The sequence below is a fragment of the Vespa mandarinia genome, chromosome 19, assembly GCF_050613455.1.
Source record: "Vespa mandarinia isolate Hongniang chromosome 19, ASM5061345v1, whole genome shotgun sequence".
NCBI classification, from domain to species: Eukaryota; Metazoa; Arthropoda; class Insecta; order Hymenoptera; family Vespidae; genus Vespa; species Vespa mandarinia.
Window position 1 is genome coordinate 2980429 of NC_140828.1, and position 19733 is coordinate 3000161.

Below are 19733 nucleotides of genomic sequence, written 5' to 3' on the forward strand. Positions count from 1 at the left end.
AATGCCGTCAGATGTGCTAGTGTCGCGTCATCTATCTGTCAATTTTGCGGTTAGTTTATAGTTGCTGGTAAATTTAATTAAACATTTTGTTTGCATATAATGTTTCGATGATTTTATCATATTTATATAATATTATTAAATTTAAAAAATGGAGTCTTATTTTAATGATTGGACTTTTCATTTTATACGTGAATATAAATATAAATATAAATCTATCCATAGAGAGATTATGTGAATTGCATAAATGTCCTGCATGCTATGGCATTTCTGAATGTAATTATATTAAAAATATAAATATTACATTGGACGATATATTTTCTTTAATTAATTATTTATTTGGAGTAAAAAACGTTTTTATGGGAAAATATTTCGAAACCAAAGTTGTATTGAAAAAATTAGCACATACATCAGAATTGAAAGCATTTGATGAAATGCTTTGCGAAAATAAGAATTTACAATTTCTTTGTAAAAATAATTTGAAAATAAATAATCACAGTTCTCAAGTTGATTTTTATGAATTAGTTAAAAGAAAATTAATCTCTAGTTTTACGCAAGATGATAATAGTCTTTTAAGGCTTTGTCCAAGTGATAGAAATATAGATACTCTTTTTCATAATTTATATGTTAAAAATAAAGAATTGGAATCAAATATTTTTTATATTAATTTGTGGACATTGGTGATGATTAATCCAGAACCACTTTTGCTTCAGGTAATATGGAGTATATGTTTAATTAAAAATATATAGTACTTTGTAGTTTTTAGATATTACCTGAAAGCAAAGGATGGCCAGTTCCAAAATATTTAGGCTCTTGTGGAAGAATCATTGTTGAAGAATATGTAGGATTACCAATTGTAACATATTATGATGCACCTTGGATTTATAGAGCAAAGATAGTTTCAAGTCTTTTAAATGCTGCATATATGTTTACGTTTAAGAATAAAGATTTCGGATTTTATTTGACTGATATTTCTATAGATAACATAGCAATTAATTCAGATGGCATTGCCAAATTCATTGATTTAGAAAATATCATTGTTGTTGATAAAAATATATTGGACAAAGGTAGTATATATAAATTTTTATTTTATAGAGTAATATTTTTCTTAAATAATTCTCTTTGTTAGATTCATAATTCTATATATATTTTAGATAAATCTACAACATGGTATAAAATACAAGAGAATACGATTGATATTAATTGCTTAAATTGTTTTTCCTTCTCTTCTATAGATATTTGCAATCATCAATTAAGTGATCACAATTATTATGCTATTTGTCGGGTATGTTTATAAGTAATTATTTTCTGGATAATTTTATTGATTCAAAAATTTATTACAATAATACAATAGAAATATATAGGTGTATAGTAAATTTTTAAATATTGCTGTTTATTACTTTATAGATCTTATTGTCACCAAAAACTAGTGATACTTTAATTCCTGGTGGCTTTTTACATGACATACCCAATAATATTTTACAACAATATCCAGATTTGGAATATTTAATAAAGCAATGTGCTGTTTATGATCAATTACAGAATCGAATTAATAAAGGACAACATCTTAAACTATTGTTAGATACTATCATAGAAAAAAATAATAAAATAGAGGTATATAATTTTATATAAGTATAATTAAAGAATTTTATATTTTTAAGAATGTTTATATTTTATTAAATAAAAATAATAATTTTTACATTATGTATTTTTATTATATCCTTATAATTGTACTCTTTTTAATTATTGAATAAAGTAATAGAAAAACATTAGAAAAATGTAATATATAAAATAAATATATGTTCTAATTATCTATTTATGAATGTATAAACGTTCGTTCATTCTATTGTACATAAATACTATCATTTACTTCCATATAAAATTTTATTAATCACATACATATCAATTATAATAGGTTTTATTGGTTTTCTGATGGAGGTTCGGATTTAGTAATAAATGCCTGCAGCATAGTGATTTTTTCTTGTAATTCTCTTATTGTATTATCTTTTTTGACAATATCATGTTTTAATTGCGCTATTACTACATCTTTATCTTCAGTTACATTTTGTAATAGTTCATCTGTCGATGGCCTTTTATTAGGATCTTCTTGTATTAATTGGCAAATTATATGAGCCTATACAATTGTAGTGTATTATTTATAAAGATAGGAACATATATATAAAAAATATAATTTTAATTTATTTGAAGGATTTCAAATGTAGAACTTACCCATTTTGGATGATTTTTAATTAATGATACTGGTAATTGGTCTTTTTTCAATTCATCAATAATACAACAAAGCTCCATTTGTGTTTTTGTATAAATTAATAGCTCTAACAGAACAATTCCTATACTGTATATGTCACTCTGAGAGCACAAAAACGAACAGATGAAAAAATAATTATAATTTATATATTTCATATTTATTTAATTGTATATAAGATCTATCATAAATATATTTCTCTTCATTTGATTATTATACCTTTGGATTGCATTTTCCTTTCAATTGTTCAGGTGCTGCATACATATGTGTACCAAATACAGAATCATGATCTTTTCTTTGCAACGGGCAAGCTAAACCAAAATCCCCTAATTGGATTTGAAAATGTGCTGTTATGAATATATTGCTTGGCTATAATTCAGAGAAAAGTAATATTTTAATATCTTTTTATTTGATGCATTAGTATATTCATTTTACCTTTATATCATGGTGTACCATTCCAAGAGAATGTATATGATCTACACCTTGAAGAATTTGTGTAAATATTGTAGTAATTGTCTGTTGTGAAGTAGAATCATCTCGTTCCTTTAACCACTGTTGTAACGTTTTATCACAAAGTGCCATTTGAATATATAAAGTTGCATAACAAGGGTCCTGAAATAAAATAATTTAAGTAAAATTTTTATAAAATTTAATATATTATTATACAAACATATGTTTAGTATTACTTAATAATACTAACCACTCGTGATTTATATTGATAAATTTGATTGTTAATATCACTACTAGATTCATCATTTGAGTCACTAACTATATAATTGGCATTACTTCTTGAATAATCATTATTACTTTTACTGTTATTACTATCATTTCTAAATGATACAATATCTGAAGTATCTTCTGTACTGGTTGAACTACTTCGTTCGATTATTCTTTGTCCTATAATATTAGTCAATGAATTGAGTTCAAGAAATCTTTCATTAATAATATCGTGACTTATTATATAACCACCTGCACTTCCACTCACATGTTTTTGAGCATTGTTCTCTATGTGAAAATACATACCAGTTTTGTAAAATACTTCTTTATCGGATTTTAACGATATATCTTGTCCGCTGTTTTTTTTACTGTTGTTACTATTAGAAATCAATTGACTATTGTTATTAAAATTATTATTTTTACATGATTGATGAGGTATATTTCTTTTTGCTCTATATTTTGAAAAATGGCTCTTGCTTCGTTCATTCCCTACATTTGGTAAACTTGGAACAGTAGTTGTTACTAATGTAGGCTCTATCCAAGCAGTCTTATAAGCAACTATATTCATATGATTTAATTTGGCAAGACTTTTGACTTCTTCAAGGTGTTGCTTTATAGTACTCACATGTCCAGATTGTACAATAATTTTTTTCACTGCATATTCAATACCATCCAGACGATGTAATGCTTTATATACATTACCAAATCCACCACCGCCAATAAAACTTATTTCATGAAATTCTCTACGATAGCGTGACCATTCAGCCATCAGACAACTATATCATAAAGTATGATAATTAACATTAATAATTTTATTGTACTGTGCAACACATTTAGCTTTAAAAAAATTAAAAGTGAATGCTAATTTACCTAGGAACATTCAAAGGATGTTCACTGCCAGTAGCAGTGCGTGCAAGTGCAACTAATCTGTATAATGCATGTTGAAATTGACCTCTAATACCTTCCAATTCCATTGAATTATAAGAAGTATCAATTAGTCCTATTTCATGAAGTCTATCACATATCTCTGCAAAATCAAATATAATTATATCATAAATTATAATGCATTTTAATAATATTCTTTTCATATTATTTATTTCATAGAATATTTTTATAAATTACTAAAATAAAGTTTATTCCTTCGAACAGTATCGCCTTCAAACATTGTACATATCTGTTTGATTAGTGATTCAATTAGAAGACTAATAGAAGAAGTAGCTGCAGGAATAATTTGTTCATTGTTTTGAGTTTCAGATCTGGTGTCCCATCGAATTGTCGTCTTGGTATTATTACCTATTATAAAATTTTCTTTATTTTATAATCAATTTATACATTAAATTAAATGTATTAGATAAAATTGAAAGAAAAATTATTAACATTTCTTCAAGTATAAACTAAAAATAAAGACAACAAAATATCTCGAAATTCATTAATTGAAATTATTAATATAAAAGTTAATTCGAAGAATATTATTCTACGAAAGATTTAAAAATGAGCGGGCTAATGGAGGTTAAGTTATTTACCTCTGTCAAATTTTGTTATGGTCATTAAATTTGACCAGGGATTATTATCTGGCACTGCTTTACGTTCCATATTTTAACCATGGATAAATATTTCTTCAAAAAATATTTATTTTACGTTTTATTAAACGATTACATTCTGGAACAAGAAATTGCAACGCATTGTCTAAAACTTTATGAGTTGTTGATCCGCCAATAATGATTTTATTTAAATTCACTATTGTCAGATACACGAAACCTTGCTTATCAATTGCATTCATAATAAGTTCAGCATAATATTACGATCAATTGTTAACATAATAAATATTGATAAATAATATAATCACATAATAATAAAATCATACCAATAAATAATATTAAATATATTGGTTCCTTTATTGTACTTACAATGAATTTTATTATCAGCCAATTGCAGCACAATTGCAACCATTAATTCCCCAAAATTTCCTGATAACTTTTCTTTTTATAAGCGACAGATTACTTTTTTCTGCTTATCGTAGAATAACCTATATATATTATATATATATATATATATATATATATATATATATATATATATGTATTTACAGATTTACTTCTTCCAAGATGGATGGAAAGTATTAGTTATATTTGGGCAAACTTTGTATAGTCATTATTTCTGAATGCATAGTCATTACATAAGGCGATATAGAATACATAAAAAAATTTAGAATACAATTACAAGAATGACAGCGCTTGGAAATCATCTATGTATATGGTTATTATGTTATCTTCAGAAAACACACAGAATGCTAAAAACTTATGAAATGGACCTCAACAAATAGAAAAAATCTATATAACGATAAAATATAAATATTTATAAAAATATTAATTTAAGAATTAATTTAGATTTAAAATTAATTGTACATTTTGTTGAAGCATTTTCAAATAATAAATATTTGAATTATATTATAATTTAGATATACATAACAAAATACTACTGTAAGTTATATTACATCCTATATGAAGAAATGAGCAATATTTATAAATTTGACAAATTATTTAAAAAACTAGTAATTTTATTTTGAAATCACTTACTCGTAAATACAAACACTAGATTCAACAAAGTATTTCAAAGTTCTTGGGTCTGTATTCAAGATAAAATTGCAATACAAGAGTTCCCCATGTAATAGTATAGAATGTAACCAATATCAAATTGTATTAAAATATAGAAATATGTATATAATAAAAACGTTTTCAAGAAAATCTTACAAAAAAAGTATTAATAAAAGTAAATTAAATTAAAATCAATATTATTTATTTACTTCCTAATTCCTATCAACTTCCAATTTCCCCAACATTTCGACTAGAAATGTAAAGAATGATATTCCCACAAGCATGTCTGTGTAATAAGATCAGATTATGTGCGATTCTAATAAATTATAATCTCCTGTTCAAAAATCCAAATTACAGGGACCGCGAAAATTTGTCCCATAAAACTGGATTTGTAACAGGATCATATGACTTGCGAAGAGGTAGCACGTTCTCGCGTACTACCTCCTGGTAAGTTATATTCCCCTGATCAAAAATCCAAATTACAGGGACCGCGAAATTTTTTCCCGTAAAACTGGAATTGTAACAGGATCACATGACGCTCGAAGAGGTGGCACGCGAGAACGTGCCACCTTCTTGTACGTCATATTCTCCTATTCAAAAATCCAAATTACAGGGACCGCAAAATTTTTTCCCGTAAAAGTGGATTTGTAACAGGATCATATGACTTGCGAAGAGGTAGCACGTTCTCGCGTACTACCTCCTGGTAAGTTATATTCTCCTGATCAAAAATCCAAATTACAGGGAATGCGAAAATTTTTTCCCGTAAAACTGGATTTGCAACAGGATCAGATGACTTGCGAAGACGTGTCACGTGGAATCGTGCCGTCCATTACAGGTAAGTTATATTTTTTTGTTGAAAAATCCTCCGTGAAAATGTTTACCGCACATTTGAATTTGGATCATCACATGACAGGCAAGAGCGTAGGTTAGTGAGTCACTTCCAGAAATGTATACTACTATATCCTGTTATAAGTTTCAAATTATGGAAAAAATGCGAATATTATTTCCCAAAAGTCTGGGTTTGTAACATAATCACAATGATTTGCGGGAAAGTAGTTGCAGTAGATAAGTATAGCACATAAAAACGATTATTAAGTAAAGAAATTTTTCTGTTCAGTTGGTAAGATTCGAAACCGTAATTGTCGCTGGAATTCGTACGCAAGTGTTATGCCACTGTGTCCAATGTCTTTCTTTTGTTAAAGATGTTTAAAACTCCTATTTGTGTTATACTTTTCTTATTTCCGAAAATTCTTTTCTTGTCGTATTTATTATATCTCTCACCTATCTTATCTACTCTTGTTATTTTAGTTTTAAATTATTTATCACATTCCTGTTTATTTGATTAGTATTTTTGTTATTTTCGTTTTCTTTAAATAATATATAGAAAGTACATTGTACTCGATAATTATATAGATATTTGCTATATCGTATAAACTACATTTTATTATATTACAGTATAATACAATACAAATTAAAATATAAATAGTATATAATATAATGTAATATAATATATAATATTGAGTTGATCGGAAACTTCGTGCCGATTTTGTCTTTATGCCATCAATTAAAAATCGGCATGAATTTTTCGGACAACCCAAAACAATATTTTATATTTTATGTAATATAATAATGTTATGTAATTTTATATAATACAAAATACATTTTATTAAATACGTATTATTTTTTTAAGTACAAAATGTTTTAATGTTCTAAAAATTCCTAAACATATGTTTATAAAAATGTCTATAGAAAATACCTAATAAAATAATTAACCTTAACGTAATTATATTAGTAAAAAATTGATTTTTTTAACACTCTTAGCGTTATCTAGTATAAGGTATGATAGTAAATTAAGATAATAAGAGTTTTTAATATTTAATGAACAATAGTTTCTCTCTTTTTATTCAATTAATACCACTATTGTTACATGTTCTTATTGTAATTCGAGAATTTTTGCGATAGCATTTCACGAAGATAATTTATGGCTGCAGTAATCTCATCTTGTTTTTATTTTCTTATTTCATCTTAAAAAATTCATAATACGATTCCATATTATTCTTTTCCAAGTACTGCTCTCAATGTAGTGAAATAAGAGAAAGATGAAGTTAAGTACTGAAAATACATCCAACATGTATTAATATTTTTATTGTTATTAACTTTTCTATACACATTTGTTATACAATAATTAAAAAGAGGAAAGATTTTAATTATAAATTGTATATTTACTGTAGCATAATATTGAAGACACAATGGTATTTTCAGTTTCCCAATATGAATTGTTTCAAATTTTTGCGATCTGATGATACACTGCACAAGATTTCTTCTTACACGAGGATTACATTTCAACCAGTTCGAATTATATACATCCCAGGAGATATTACTGCTCTAGACAAAATAATACAAAGTTCTATGATAAATATAACTATATGTTATAGTATAAATATAACTATAAATTTATATGTACATAACATTTGTATGTACGTAACATTGTATATATATAGCTGGAAAAAGCTTACTCTATTTATTAAATTATCTGCGGGCCAAGCAGAAATCAGAAGTTCTGTACTGGCCACACACACAATGAAGAAATATTGGATCTTCACTGTCATTGGTTGTTGCTATTGTTAAGAAAAAAAATTAATCATAATATATAAGTAATTTTATATTATATATATATATATATATATATATTTTGTAATATTAGTTTTTTTTATAATAAAATAATACGTATATGATAGGTAATAAAATATATATATAAATAAAAATATTATATTACTGCTCTTTAGCTTACATCGACGATATTTAAACCAGCGAAGATAGTACCTATTGTAGCTGTTAGTACGATAATTAAAATCAAATGTAAAATAACATTTTTAGTCTCAGATGCATACCTGAAAGATGATCAGGACTTTTTCATTAAGCAATACAATGTTATGTTTGCGTTTATTACCTGAGTATTTCCTGATGTTTCTTTAAGCAAAAATTCAATTCTTCCACATTTCTAAATTCTCTGATATCCTTTGATAAAACTTCGAATTTAGCACCGATATACCAGAGAAGAGCAGCAAGTAGACAATCAATACACATGCCAGTAGAGACTTGTAAACCTGCTAAGGTTTGATGAAAAAAGATTATTTCACGAATTGGTGAATAATTCACAGAAAAAGGATATTTTGCATTAGTCGGAAATCTTTGGGACGTGTATAGTGGACTACAGATAATGACGATTGCTGTTAAATAACATAAAGTTGTGTAAAGTGTGTGAATATATTTGCATTTATCTATGTATCCTTCAAATACAGCTTTTTCTCGACTAGTTTTAATTTTGCAAGAGTTCTCAAAGTCGAAGAGTAAAGACTGAAAAAGGAAACAAAAAAATTACTATTATTAGAAAATTTTTAATGAATTAGTGATTATATAAGTGGTACAATAAGTTATATATATTTTCTTTTTATTTTTTTTTTTTTCTTTTTAAATATTTCGAGTTTGAATTACATATTCAACAAATATTCTTTTATAACGAGACATGAAGATAGAAAAATATTAAATATATATTTAAAAATTATAATTGATTATGTAATTAAATAAGTTCAGAATGATAATAGCATATGTCTTTTAAGATTTCAACTGACTTAGGCCACTTTTATAATCACCAGCTTTATTAATAAAAAGACATACGACAAAAATTGATTATGATAACTTACTTGTAATCGAGAACGTTCAAGACGGCAGAGTATCATTTTAAAAGTGATCTGTATGACAGCACAAGACAAACAGATCGACTTGGTCATGCCAATGGAATCATTACGATTCTCATAAATAGCATTTATCAATGGAAATAAAAGAAATAGTGTGTTGATAAAAAGGACGTACCAAGAGAGTTCAAATAAAATGATATGAGAACGTTTTGCCTTTGGTGAAGGTGGCCAACAGGCAGATAAGATAACACTGACTTTTAAAAAGAGAATAGCCCTTTCTGCAGGTATTTTAAACATCGTTTAAAACTCTTCTTGATATAACGTTTGTATTAATACTACTTCGTTTCTCTCATGATACTTCCTTCTGTGAAGGATAATGGTTCATTAATAATCTTCAGACGAGTAGATTGAAAGACTGACTGACCGATACGTTAACTCCTCCTTTGAATAAATCATAATTTCCTTCTAACGTTCCACATCCAATCATTTGCTTTGAAATTATATCTTTCAATGATAATAAGTAAGTACACACGTTAGATGTACATTTGTATTGATTTTTTTACTTTAAGTACAGACTATCGTCCATCATGAAATATTATTTTACTTTATATGGAAGAAAAGAAAAAAGGGTTGAACCTTCATCGAGTTTCCCTTTACATCGAGTAAAATGTATTGTTAGAGAGCGAATGGAACGTAAGAAAGATATATTAAAAAGAAACACTTCTGTGTGTATTGAAGAAAAATTATTGGATTATATACGATCTGTTTTAATTTATATATAACGTAAGTACTTATATTTAAATACGTAAGTACGTAAGAAAAATATTGCTTTCTTCATTATTCATGATATTACTGTGTACAATTTTTTTTCAATTATGATAATAAATAATATTTTATTGAACTATTATATATATATTGCTATAATGATTGATGTAATATCAAATATTATTTCTATGTTGAAAAACTTTCATAAGAGAAAATTTCTTTTATGAAATTCCTGTATCACTATCACTGAGCATAGCTCGTAACGCGGTGAAGTACGAAAACGATGTTGATAAGAACTGAAATTATATATAACATATTAAAAATCATTTTGTACTAATTCTATATATGCCTATATAATATTTGACAAATTATTGATATATATATATTTTTTTTTTAAATATTATACACATTAAATATTTCATTCTTTTCTTATTTAAATGTTCATACCGATGCATAATATTGTAAGGATAATGGTGGAAGTACGCTTCCTATACGAACGCTTTCAGCTTTCTGCGATCTCAAAATACATTGTAACAATGTTTTCCTCGTTTTAGGTTTAACTAATAACCAATTTGAATAATAAACACCCCAGGAAATATTCGAACTCTGAAAGAAAATGAAATAAAATATTTTACATTATTTTAAATATTATATATATATATATACGTGTAAAAAAATAATATAATAAATAAGTAAAATACCATGGTAATTAGATTGTCTGCTGGCCAAGCACAAATAAAAAGTTCAGCACTTGCACTAATTACTATAACAATGTATTGAATCTTAACGATTAATGATTGTTTCTGTCATTAAGAACATTTTAAAAATTAGTTGATATATAAGTAAAATTATAAAAATTGGAATTACTTACACTGACGATATTTAAACCACCAAAAATAATGACTACGTTCGTCGTTGTGACGATAGTTAGGATCAAATACTTCACTACATATTTTACTTGCTTTGTATATCTAAAACGATTCTATTATTAAAATTACGTTAATATAAATATTATTTATGTTATTTATTAGGTTTATCAAAAATTTTTGTCAACTTAGCACATAATTAATTTAAATAATGACTTTTCAAATTGTTATTTTCATTTACTTAAAAAATAGATAAAATTTTTTTAATAGACCTGATCATTCGTTTAATTACCTAATAATATCTTGATGTTTTTTCAAGCAAGTATTTAGTTCATTCTCATTTTTAATTCTTTTCAATTTTTCTGCTAAAATTTCATACTTAGCACCAACATACCAAAGAAGAAGAGCAACTTGACAATCGATAGTCAAACCAGCAGAAGCTTGGAATCCAACTAAAGTTTGATGTAGAAAAATGATTTCTTTTATGGGATGATGTTCTGTCTGAAAGGGATATTTCGCATCAGTAGGAAAATTCTGATTAGTATATAAAGGACCACAAACGATGATGACAGCAGTCAGATAACAGCCCATTGTATAAGTCACATGTACAAATTTGCATCTTTCAACAGTTCGTTGAAGTATCGATCTTTCTTGATCGTCAGCATTATTGCAAAAATTGTCCATTTCAAAGAACAATCCCTAAAACAAAATTACTAAGAAATCAAAATACAAGCTATGTATAGGATTTAATCAAAAATTCATATTCATTTCGTACTTGAAATTGAGTACGTTGAAGCCGACAGAATATCATTTTGAGAAGAACTTGAACAACAGCACAAAATAAGCAAATAGATTTGCTCATGACAACGTAATTATCTCGTAAAACATAAAGTGCATTTAACAATGGAAATAAAAGAAACAATCCACTCGCAAAAAGTGCGTACCATGAGAAATCAAAAATAAGTATTCGAAATTTCGTTGCTGTTGGTGATGGTGGCCAAGATGAAGCCAATCCAACGCTGAGCTTTGTAAAGAGAAAAGCTGCTTCTGGCGACGCCTTCAATAACATTGTGGTTCAAATAAAAACCTTTAGTGATATGAGAAAAGGGATCTGTACTATTAAAAAGTCACGAATTACTTTTATATTCTTCCTTTCTTTTTTTTCCTCTTCTTTTTGTAAGAACCTTTTTCTATTCGATTAAAAATTCTTATCAGCTGATAGTCTAATCTATTTCTCTAGGTAGGTATATATTTTCAATAAATAGCATTTCCTACTGTTGGCCTCCTCCACAAGCTAGGAAAGGGTTTATATCGATTAATAAGTTAAAACTACGCCTGTTGAGAGTACTATGTAATCAACGTGTCGTTAGTTCTATACAATTACCCATTGCGAAAGAGGGTACTTTTATATGGAAGTAAAGTATCGTTTGATTCAACGTATCAATATAAGTACATACTTGTTTCTTTCTTTCAGTTTATGGATATGTACGTATGTATTACAAGTCTAGTCTGCAGTGTGCAAGATATCTTCGGAATAAAATGATCTGAAGTTATGTGAAGGAAAATACAAACAAATTGATAAAATGGACGAAGAGAGAAAAAAAAGTAAGTATAATTACGTTTTAACAATGAGACAAGAAAAAGTCAGATTTTATTCTTCTATCATTTGTCTCATTGTCATGAAATAAGATGAAATTGTGTAAAAGAACTGTAAAAGAAAAAAATAGATAGATATATTTAATTGAAATTTTCAAATTAATTTTTCCTAATAAATAATATTTGCATATTGTCCCTTACATTTGCATAATATTCGAGAGTTAAATTGGGAAGTAGACCACCCATTGAAATCAAAATTGGTTTTTGACTTCTTACTATTATAATGCGTACGTCGGTTGCCATGTTGGAAGTATCTTCGAACCATTTTGAATTATATGCCGATGTCGCGAGTTTCATACTCTAAAAAAATAATTTATAATTATTATTAGTTATACACAAGAGATAAATTTATAACAATATATAGAAATCAAAAAAATGTTTATACCGTTTCTTTTAAATCATCAGCAGGTAAAGCTGTAACATATAATCTTTGATAGCTAGCAATCATCATGCAAATAAACTGTAGCTCTATGTTTATTGGTTCATGCTGTAATACCAATGTTTATTCATACCGACCAATTAATTATCTTGCTGATTAATTAATACAAACAAAATTAAAATATTTTTATAAGTTTTATATAACGCACGTGTAGGAGCGAGAATGTCGCACCAATTGCAGTTGCGCCCATTGTCACGTTCGTTTTGAATAATAACATTTCAATAACGTTTTGTGTTTCGGATATGAAACTAAAAATAGAGCGAGAGAGAGAGAGAGAGAGAGAGAGAGAGAGAGAGTAAGAGAGAGAGGGTAAGAGAAAGATTAGAATTAAAAATCATGGCCACAAAATAAATGAATTATAATTTGTACTTGCTTTAATATTTTCTGATGTTCCTTAGCGCAATTTTTTATTTTATATTTGTCCGTAGCATTTTCAAGTTTTAATCCTAAAATTTCTAATTTAGTAGCAGAGTACCACATCAACATTGCAATCATAAAATCCACACAAACGCATAATGCAGTTTGAAAGAGAACAATTACGTCCAAAAAGTATATCGGAATTCTAATGAATAATGATTTTATATCAAATGGAAACATAGCATCGCCAGGGACGTCGTTCTCCGCAAAGAATGGAGTAAAAGAAAATGCAATGGCCGCTAGAACATTTGATGCCGCCATTGTTGTGGAGATCGATGAATGATCTATATATTTTTGCATGATGGCTTCCTCCTTGATATTGCAATTATTAATAAATTCTTTCACTTCTTCCATGAGTTTCTGTTCAAGAATTTCATTTTATACATTTTATAAAAAATTATTTTATATTTAAATATAAAATATATTTAATGAAATAAATTAAATAATATTGAAATATAATGAAACAAAGATTTGCATTACCTGTAAATTAGTTCTTTTGAATCTGCATAAAATTAAAGCAAGTATAACGTCTATGAGAGTAGCTGTTTCGCATAAAGGTTTCATTAAAGTACCAACGTCCTTTTCATTTATATGATAATAATCGGCATAAAATAAAGTCAATAATATTAGAAATGCATTTAACACTCCTAAAATCCAACCAACATCTCGTAAGATCATTTCAAAACGTCCTGCTTTCTGAGATCCCGGCCAAGTACTGGTAAAATTTCCGGTTAAATTTAATAAACGTAACATTTGATTTGGTTTGATACGAAGTAGTACCATAATTGAAAATTTTTCAATAACTATCAAAGGAATGATACTATTGAAACGAAACTACACTAAGAATGTTGCAAAATTATTAACTATAATATATATCTACAATCATTTAGATCGATAAGTTATTAATTATTACCAACCGATAAATGTAATTATCTTTAATTTTCGCTACGTATCGCTACGATCAAAAGGTACCTATTTAATTATAATACACATTCTCTCGCGTGACTTTCTCTCTTAGTATAAATTAATACTAACTCTATTCGCGTATGGTGTCTATACCATCGTTATTATTTAATACGTTATTCTAGAGTTCAAAAACATTTTCTGAAAATTGACAGTTTTAGTAATTATCTAATGATAAATTTTTCACGATAATTTGCAATACACTTTGCAAGAAATTTACTTTAAAATCTATTTCCAGTATAGAGATAATTATTAGATAGATCGGTATATACCATTGATCGATAATCTTCTTAATTAAAAGGTAGAAACGTATATCGTAAAAATGTCTCATTGTTAATTCAATCTCTTTGAAAGATAGTGTAAAGCAAGTTATGTTGCATTTTTAAAATTACCGCTTAAAGAAATTTTATTAACAGAGGGCAGTAATGTCAACGATTCTCATGCCGTCTATTGACGAATCATGTCTGATCGAACGTTTTCTTTACTCGTATAAATTTTGCTATTTTCTTATCGTGCATATATATATATATATATATATATATATATACATATATACATATATATATGTATATATATAAACATATATCTGTTAAAAAATCGAACTTTTGGCGCGTCGTACATCGTGTGCCCAAAATGTCTCTTTACTCGTCCTTGTCGTTGACTGTGTGGGTATTGAAAATTATTGTATCGAAGAATAAGTGGTCCTTGTGTTTGGGTATTGTTTCTTAACGTATGCATCGTATTATAATCCATATAAAAGATTTATTTATTCTACGAATATTTTATACATTTTTCATTATATTTTCTTTAGGTGTATTCCTCCTTCACATGTATGAACGCGCGCGCGCGCGCGCGCGTGTATGTTTGTGTGTGTGCCTACGTGTTTTGTGTGTATTATAATATTTAATTAATAATATTAAGTGGACGAGTGAAATGTACATTATGTTAAAAATAATCGAAATAACGAAGAACGATATACCGTCCAATGCTAAACATCTTCCAGCGATTGAATCGGTGAGACGAGTGAATCATAAATTGACATATAATGAATTTTTTCACACGTTTCTTATTGACAACGAACCATGTATTATCGATACCGTGATCACCGAAAGTTGGCCATGTAGACAGCAGTGGGTATTAAAAGACGCGCCAAATTTTGAATTACTCGGTAGACTATTCGGTGAGCGCTGGATGTTACAATGGAATTAAAATTATATATATATATATAAATATATATATATAAATATATATGTATATATATCTTTTCTATTTTATTTCATTTTTTCTAAATTATTTTTTAATATTTTACAGGTCAATGTTTGGTACCTATATCCGATTGTAAAAGAAGATATTATAATTCTCAACTTAAAAACGATATGAATATGCAAGAATATTTGGATTATTGGATTAAATATAGAAACAATGATTATACAAACGATATGCCACTTTTGTATCTGAAAGATTGGCACTGTGCAAAAATTTTTCCTGATTTAATTTATTATGAAGTACCCCATTATTTTGCATCAGATTGGTTGAACGAATATTACATTGCTAAGCCAGAATTAGAGGATGATTATATGTTTGTTTATATGGGACCAAAAGGAACATGGTAAATAAAATAATATACTTAATTTTGTATATATCATTTATAAGATTATATGTTTTTTTTTTTTTTTTTTTTGTTTACTTTATCTTACAGGACCCCATTGCATGCTGATGTATTTTTTTCATATAGTTGGTCTGCCAATATCGTTGGTAGAAAACGTTGGTTACTTTTTCCACCAAAAGAAGAAAATAAATTTCGTGATTCATATGGTCAATTGGTATACGATGTACTTTCTGAGGATCTTAAGGATCATTCTAAGTATAAAGAGTACGATAGTCAAAATATAAAATGTTTCGACGTAATACAAGAAGCTGGGGAGATTATGTTTATTCCATCGGGATGGCATCATCAAGTCTGGAATTTGGTAAGTACCATTTGATATGCAAATTAAATATTATTTCAAAGACTATTTTAAAATAAGCCAAGTGTCGTTCAATAGGAAGATACTATTTCTGTGAATCATAATTGGATCAATGGATGTAATATATATACCATATGGCTGAGTTTGAAACAACAATTATCTTCTGTTATGAAAGAAGTGGAAGATTGTAAAGATATGGTTAATTGGGTTGAACATTGTCAATTAATGTTGAAAGTTTCCCATGGAATGAATTATATACAATTCTATTCTTTTATATCTTTTATCGCAACTAAACGTTTAGATTTTATTACAAAAGGAATAAGAGTGAATTCCTTCCGGAAATACGAATTTGGAATTAATCATTGTTCCTTTGATCTTACCATGTTAAAAACTGTTTTGGAAGACTTTATTATCGAAACTAAGGAGAAATCAATTTATAGTTTGATATCTGCAGACGACCAACCGATCAATTTATTAGAAAAAATCAATTCTGTACTTCGAGATGAAGATAAGTAATATCATTTTATATGAAGAACGATTTACTGTGATTTTACCGATTGATATCATCGATATCGATTATCGTGACATCTAGCGATAAGATTTTGAAATTAATTTTTAAAGTGTGCCCCTGAGGATAGATAACACTTTTCACTCGCGTGTAAAAAGCACATCGATCTGTAAATACTTTTAATTAGATATAAAAAAAAAGAGGGTTGCAATAAAATTTTATTTTTTCAAATTTTTTCCAACGTTCATTTATACCTAATTCTTTTTCTCTTTTAATCCAATTATTTAATAGTTTAAATTATCTATCTGTGATCGTGTTAAATTAATGATAAAAATATACATCCTTGATAATAGTTAAGGGTAAAATGATTAAGAAAAATTTTAGGAAAATTTCAATTCGATCCTAAAAATAAATCTGTCAATTATTATACGTCCACTTGTATCTCAATATCTTCTTCATCTTCGGAAATAATAGTTTTTCCTTCGACATTTTTCGTCGAGTCTTCTAACATTTTCTGAGGAATCTCTTTTTGAGTCGAATCTGGATCAGCGATCGATGAATTATTATTTTCTCCTTGCTTGGTATGTCGCCATTTCATTCGCCGATTTTGAAACCATACTTTTACCTGAGAATAGATTTATTGAAAGACACATACTTTGACATTTTTCAAATTATTTATAATAATTAAAATAAAATACTTGAGCGTCGGTGAGTCCTAAAGTAGCAGCCAATTGTCTTCTATCGGGTTTTGTGATATATTTTTGTAAAGAGAATCTCCTTTCAAGACCTTTCCTTTGTAAAGAACTAAATACAGCTCTGGACCATGATCGTTTTCTTCTCGTATTAGTTTCCATGGTATTACCAAGATTGGAAGATGCCGTCGTTGTCACTGAAACGATACAAATATAATAATACAAATTATCATTAAAATTATATTTTCGTTCTTATAACTTTTTCTTGAAAATGAATCTTGATAAAGTTAACAAATCACGATTGGTTTACTAGTATAGAAGAGAAAAGTATGCAACATCTGTAGAAATTTACACATTGCTCTTGAAATATCCAACGCTGATAGATATTTTTAAGATCGCAACTCTATTCTCGGATTTGTAATGGCATTCTGCGAAAAATTTACATCAAATTTTTTCCCGCCAAAAATATTTTTTTTTCTTCAAAACTATAACATAAAAGTGTAAAGATCTATTATTTAAATCTACTTAGGATGTTTTAAAATATCTTTTCATCCTCTCCGTGATTCGAACAAAAGGAAGAAAGAAAGATAGAGAGAGAGAGAGAGAGAGTGAGGGAGAGAGTGAGAGAGAGAGAGAGAGAGAGAGAGAGAGAGAGAGAGAGAAGTGGCTGCAGAAAAGCATTGATGCCACCGAGAGCTTTAACTAAGCGTAGAAAGACACGCGGCGAAACCGCTGTTTATACGGCTTGTAAACGCACGGTGCCACTTAAGATGTCGTTTAAACACAGACAGGAAACACGAGAATACATTGGCGCATAAATATTTTGCCCTACTTGCTTCCTTGCTCCTTGCTATTCGAAAGCCAAAACGGTTGCCCATATGGTAACATTTGTTAATGACGTAATCCTGATCTGATGTGCTCTTCTATATTTCTTAGAAGATAATGATGAAAAGATAATAACAAAACTAGAAAATAATAATGACAATAATAATTATTTTATTTCTTTCACCTCTTGAAATTGCTCGAACAGCAGCTGGTCGATACAAATTTCCAAAATTATCTGTATTATTTCTTTGATAATTAATCATCGCTTGAGTTTCCATCGGAGTTTGTCTAAAGGGAAAACTGGAACAGGTACGTAGATCGCAACTTGTACAGCTTCCGGGACAAGGACATGCTACCGTAGAAAATTGAACTGCTAATGGTCTTAATACATCTTGCGATGGAATCATCGATGTTGGACTTGGACGTACTATTTTGGATATTATGCAGAAGAATAAATTAATATATATATATACATATATATATTTATATATTAATTATATACAGTTTATTATATATATATATATTAATTATATAATTTAATTATATATATATATTAATTATACTTTTAAATTATAATTATAGATTTTTATTTAATTATAAATTTTATATATATATATATATATATATATATATATATATATAAGTTTAATGATAATAATATCTAATTACAAATCTTATAATAATACATATCTATAATTATTCATTTAATTTAAAAATATAATATATATATATACATCCACACAAATACTCACACACACATATATATATATATTTATATATATATGTGTGTATATATACACGTCCAATGATTAGATCATGATTTTTGTCCTCACCTGTTCTCTTCGAAGAGAATTCATTAGATAAAATTCGTTCAACACCAAATTTTAAAATTTTCGGACGATTAACTTTTTCCAAAACATTTGTATTTTCACCGTTCATCGTTCTTGAATAAAACTATAATTTTACTACGTTGACAATAGATGATCTATTTTTTCCATCACTGTTTGATACACAATTTAACAATGACAGAAGTTATATGAATATGAACATGTTAAATGTTAATCACGCGCGACGGAATGATCACTGAGAAAATGCATAAGGGAATCTAACGTTTTGCTTTACTTAGCTTTGCCTTCCCAGAGAAGCCAGATTTTAGAGGAGAGTTAAAAATTCGAGTCAGCTTGGTACAATTTCGTCTTTCTCATTGGTTCACGAAAGTGATGTAGGCGTGGCTGGTTTGAAGACTCCTTCTTCCTCCTTCGAAGATGATGATGATGATGATGGTGATAATCTTTCTCTCTCTCTCTCTCTCTCTCTCTCTCTTTCTCTCTCTCTCTCTCTCTCTTTTTCTCTCTCTCTGTCTCTC

General features: G+C 27.6%; 6 protein-coding genes across 18 annotated transcripts; 2 read left to right on the top strand and 4 right to left on the bottom strand.

Moving 5' to 3' along the window:
- Positions 1 to 73: 73 nt before the first annotated feature.
- LOC118449270 (divergent protein kinase domain 2A) lies at positions 74 to 1629 on the top strand. Its single transcript, XM_085662614.1, has 4 exons — positions 74 to 710; positions 764 to 1064; positions 1152 to 1282; positions 1405 to 1629. Exons 1-4 carry the CDS (start codon positions 108 to 110, stop codon positions 1627 to 1629), a joined length of 1260 nt encoding a protein of 419 aa, XP_085518740.1. The 5' UTR covers positions 74 to 107.
- A 107-nt stretch (positions 1630 to 1736) lies between these two features.
- LOC118449305 (eukaryotic translation initiation factor 2-alpha kinase 1) lies at positions 1737 to 5003 on the bottom strand. 3 transcript variants are annotated; one of them, XM_085662637.1, is made up of 10 exons: positions 4885 to 5003; positions 4501 to 4636; positions 4100 to 4270; positions 3848 to 4004; positions 3284 to 3753; positions 2961 to 3157; positions 2696 to 2872; positions 2480 to 2629; positions 2227 to 2364; positions 1739 to 2131 (listed from the first exon to the last, which is right to left on the bottom strand). In XM_085662637.1, the coding sequence occupies exons 2-10, from the start codon at positions 4568 to 4570 to the stop codon at positions 1916 to 1918; spliced, it is 1746 nt and encodes a 581-aa protein (XP_085518763.1). In that variant the 5' UTR covers positions 4571 to 4636; positions 4885 to 5003; the 3' UTR covers positions 1739 to 1915. The 3 variants fall into 3 exon arrangements, with proteins under 3 accessions (XP_035739611.1, XP_035739609.1, XP_085518763.1); XM_035883718.2 differs by having other exon boundaries at positions 1737 to 2131; positions 2961 to 3753; XM_035883716.2 differs by lacking the exon at positions 4885 to 5003 and having other exon boundaries at positions 1737 to 2131; positions 2961 to 3753; positions 4501 to 4759.
- Positions 5004 to 7414: 2411 nt separating this feature from the next.
- LOC118449267 (odorant receptor 43a-like) lies at positions 7415 to 9942 on the bottom strand. Of its 2 annotated transcripts, XM_035883643.2 has the most exons (6): positions 9276 to 9942; positions 8522 to 8928; positions 8363 to 8462; positions 8088 to 8189; positions 7798 to 7956; positions 7415 to 7683 (listed from the first exon to the last, which is right to left on the bottom strand). In XM_035883643.2, exons 1-6 carry the CDS (start codon positions 9564 to 9566, stop codon positions 7624 to 7626), a joined length of 1119 nt encoding a protein of 372 aa, XP_035739536.1. In that variant the 5' UTR covers positions 9567 to 9942; the 3' UTR covers positions 7415 to 7623. The 2 variants fall into 2 exon arrangements, with proteins under 2 accessions (XP_035739536.1, XP_085518799.1); XM_085662673.1 differs by lacking the exon at positions 7415 to 7683 and having other exon boundaries at positions 7835 to 7951.
- A 246-nt stretch (positions 9943 to 10188) lies between these two features.
- On the bottom strand, positions 10189 to 14226 carry LOC118449272 (odorant receptor 43a-like). 9 transcript variants are annotated; one of them, XM_085662631.1, is made up of 8 exons: positions 12520 to 12557; positions 12358 to 12444; positions 11676 to 12194; positions 11193 to 11599; positions 10906 to 11005; positions 10736 to 10837; positions 10482 to 10640; positions 10189 to 10330 (listed from the first exon to the last, which is right to left on the bottom strand). In XM_085662631.1, exons 3-8 carry the CDS (start codon positions 11967 to 11969, stop codon positions 10256 to 10258), a joined length of 1137 nt encoding a protein of 378 aa, XP_085518757.1. In that variant the 5' UTR covers positions 11970 to 12194; positions 12358 to 12444; positions 12520 to 12557; the 3' UTR covers positions 10189 to 10255. The 9 variants fall into 9 exon arrangements, 7 of the variants coding, with proteins under 7 accessions (XP_085518757.1, XP_085518756.1, XP_085518758.1 ...); XR_014983277.1 differs by lacking the exons at positions 10189 to 10330; positions 10482 to 10640; positions 10736 to 10837; positions 10906 to 11005; positions 11193 to 11599 and adding exons at positions 12698 to 12856; positions 12942 to 13043; positions 13144 to 13243; positions 13369 to 13772; positions 13893 to 14226 and having other exon boundaries at positions 11839 to 11957; positions 12039 to 12427; positions 12520 to 12608; XR_014983278.1 differs by lacking the exons at positions 10189 to 10330; positions 10482 to 10640; positions 10736 to 10837; positions 10906 to 11005; positions 11193 to 11599 and adding exons at positions 12698 to 12856; positions 12942 to 13043; positions 13144 to 13243; positions 13369 to 13772; positions 13893 to 14226 and having other exon boundaries at positions 11967 to 12194; positions 12358 to 12427; positions 12520 to 12608.
- Positions 14227 to 14874: 648 nt separating this feature from the next.
- On the top strand, positions 14875 to 17090 carry JMJD4 (jumonji domain containing 4). Of its 2 annotated transcripts, none has more exons than XM_035883830.2 (5): positions 14875 to 15105; positions 15187 to 15555; positions 15687 to 15984; positions 16111 to 16345; positions 16421 to 17090. In XM_035883830.2, exons 2-5 carry the CDS (start codon positions 15309 to 15311, stop codon positions 16856 to 16858), a joined length of 1218 nt encoding a protein of 405 aa, XP_035739723.1. In that variant the 5' UTR covers positions 14875 to 15105; positions 15187 to 15308; the 3' UTR covers positions 16859 to 17090. The 2 variants fall into 2 exon arrangements, with proteins under 2 accessions (XP_035739723.1, XP_035739722.1); XM_035883829.2 differs by having other exon boundaries at positions 14881 to 15105; positions 16075 to 16345; positions 16421 to 17082.
- Positions 16588 to 19678, bottom strand: LOC118449364 (H2.0-like homeobox protein). The gene is made up of 4 exons (XM_035883831.2): positions 19201 to 19678; positions 18552 to 18794; positions 17549 to 17739; positions 16588 to 17475 (listed from the first exon to the last, which is right to left on the bottom strand). Exons 1-4 carry the CDS (start codon positions 19304 to 19306, stop codon positions 17275 to 17277), a joined length of 741 nt encoding a protein of 246 aa, XP_035739724.1. The 5' UTR covers positions 19307 to 19678; the 3' UTR covers positions 16588 to 17274.
- Positions 19679 to 19733: the final 55 nt, after the last annotated feature.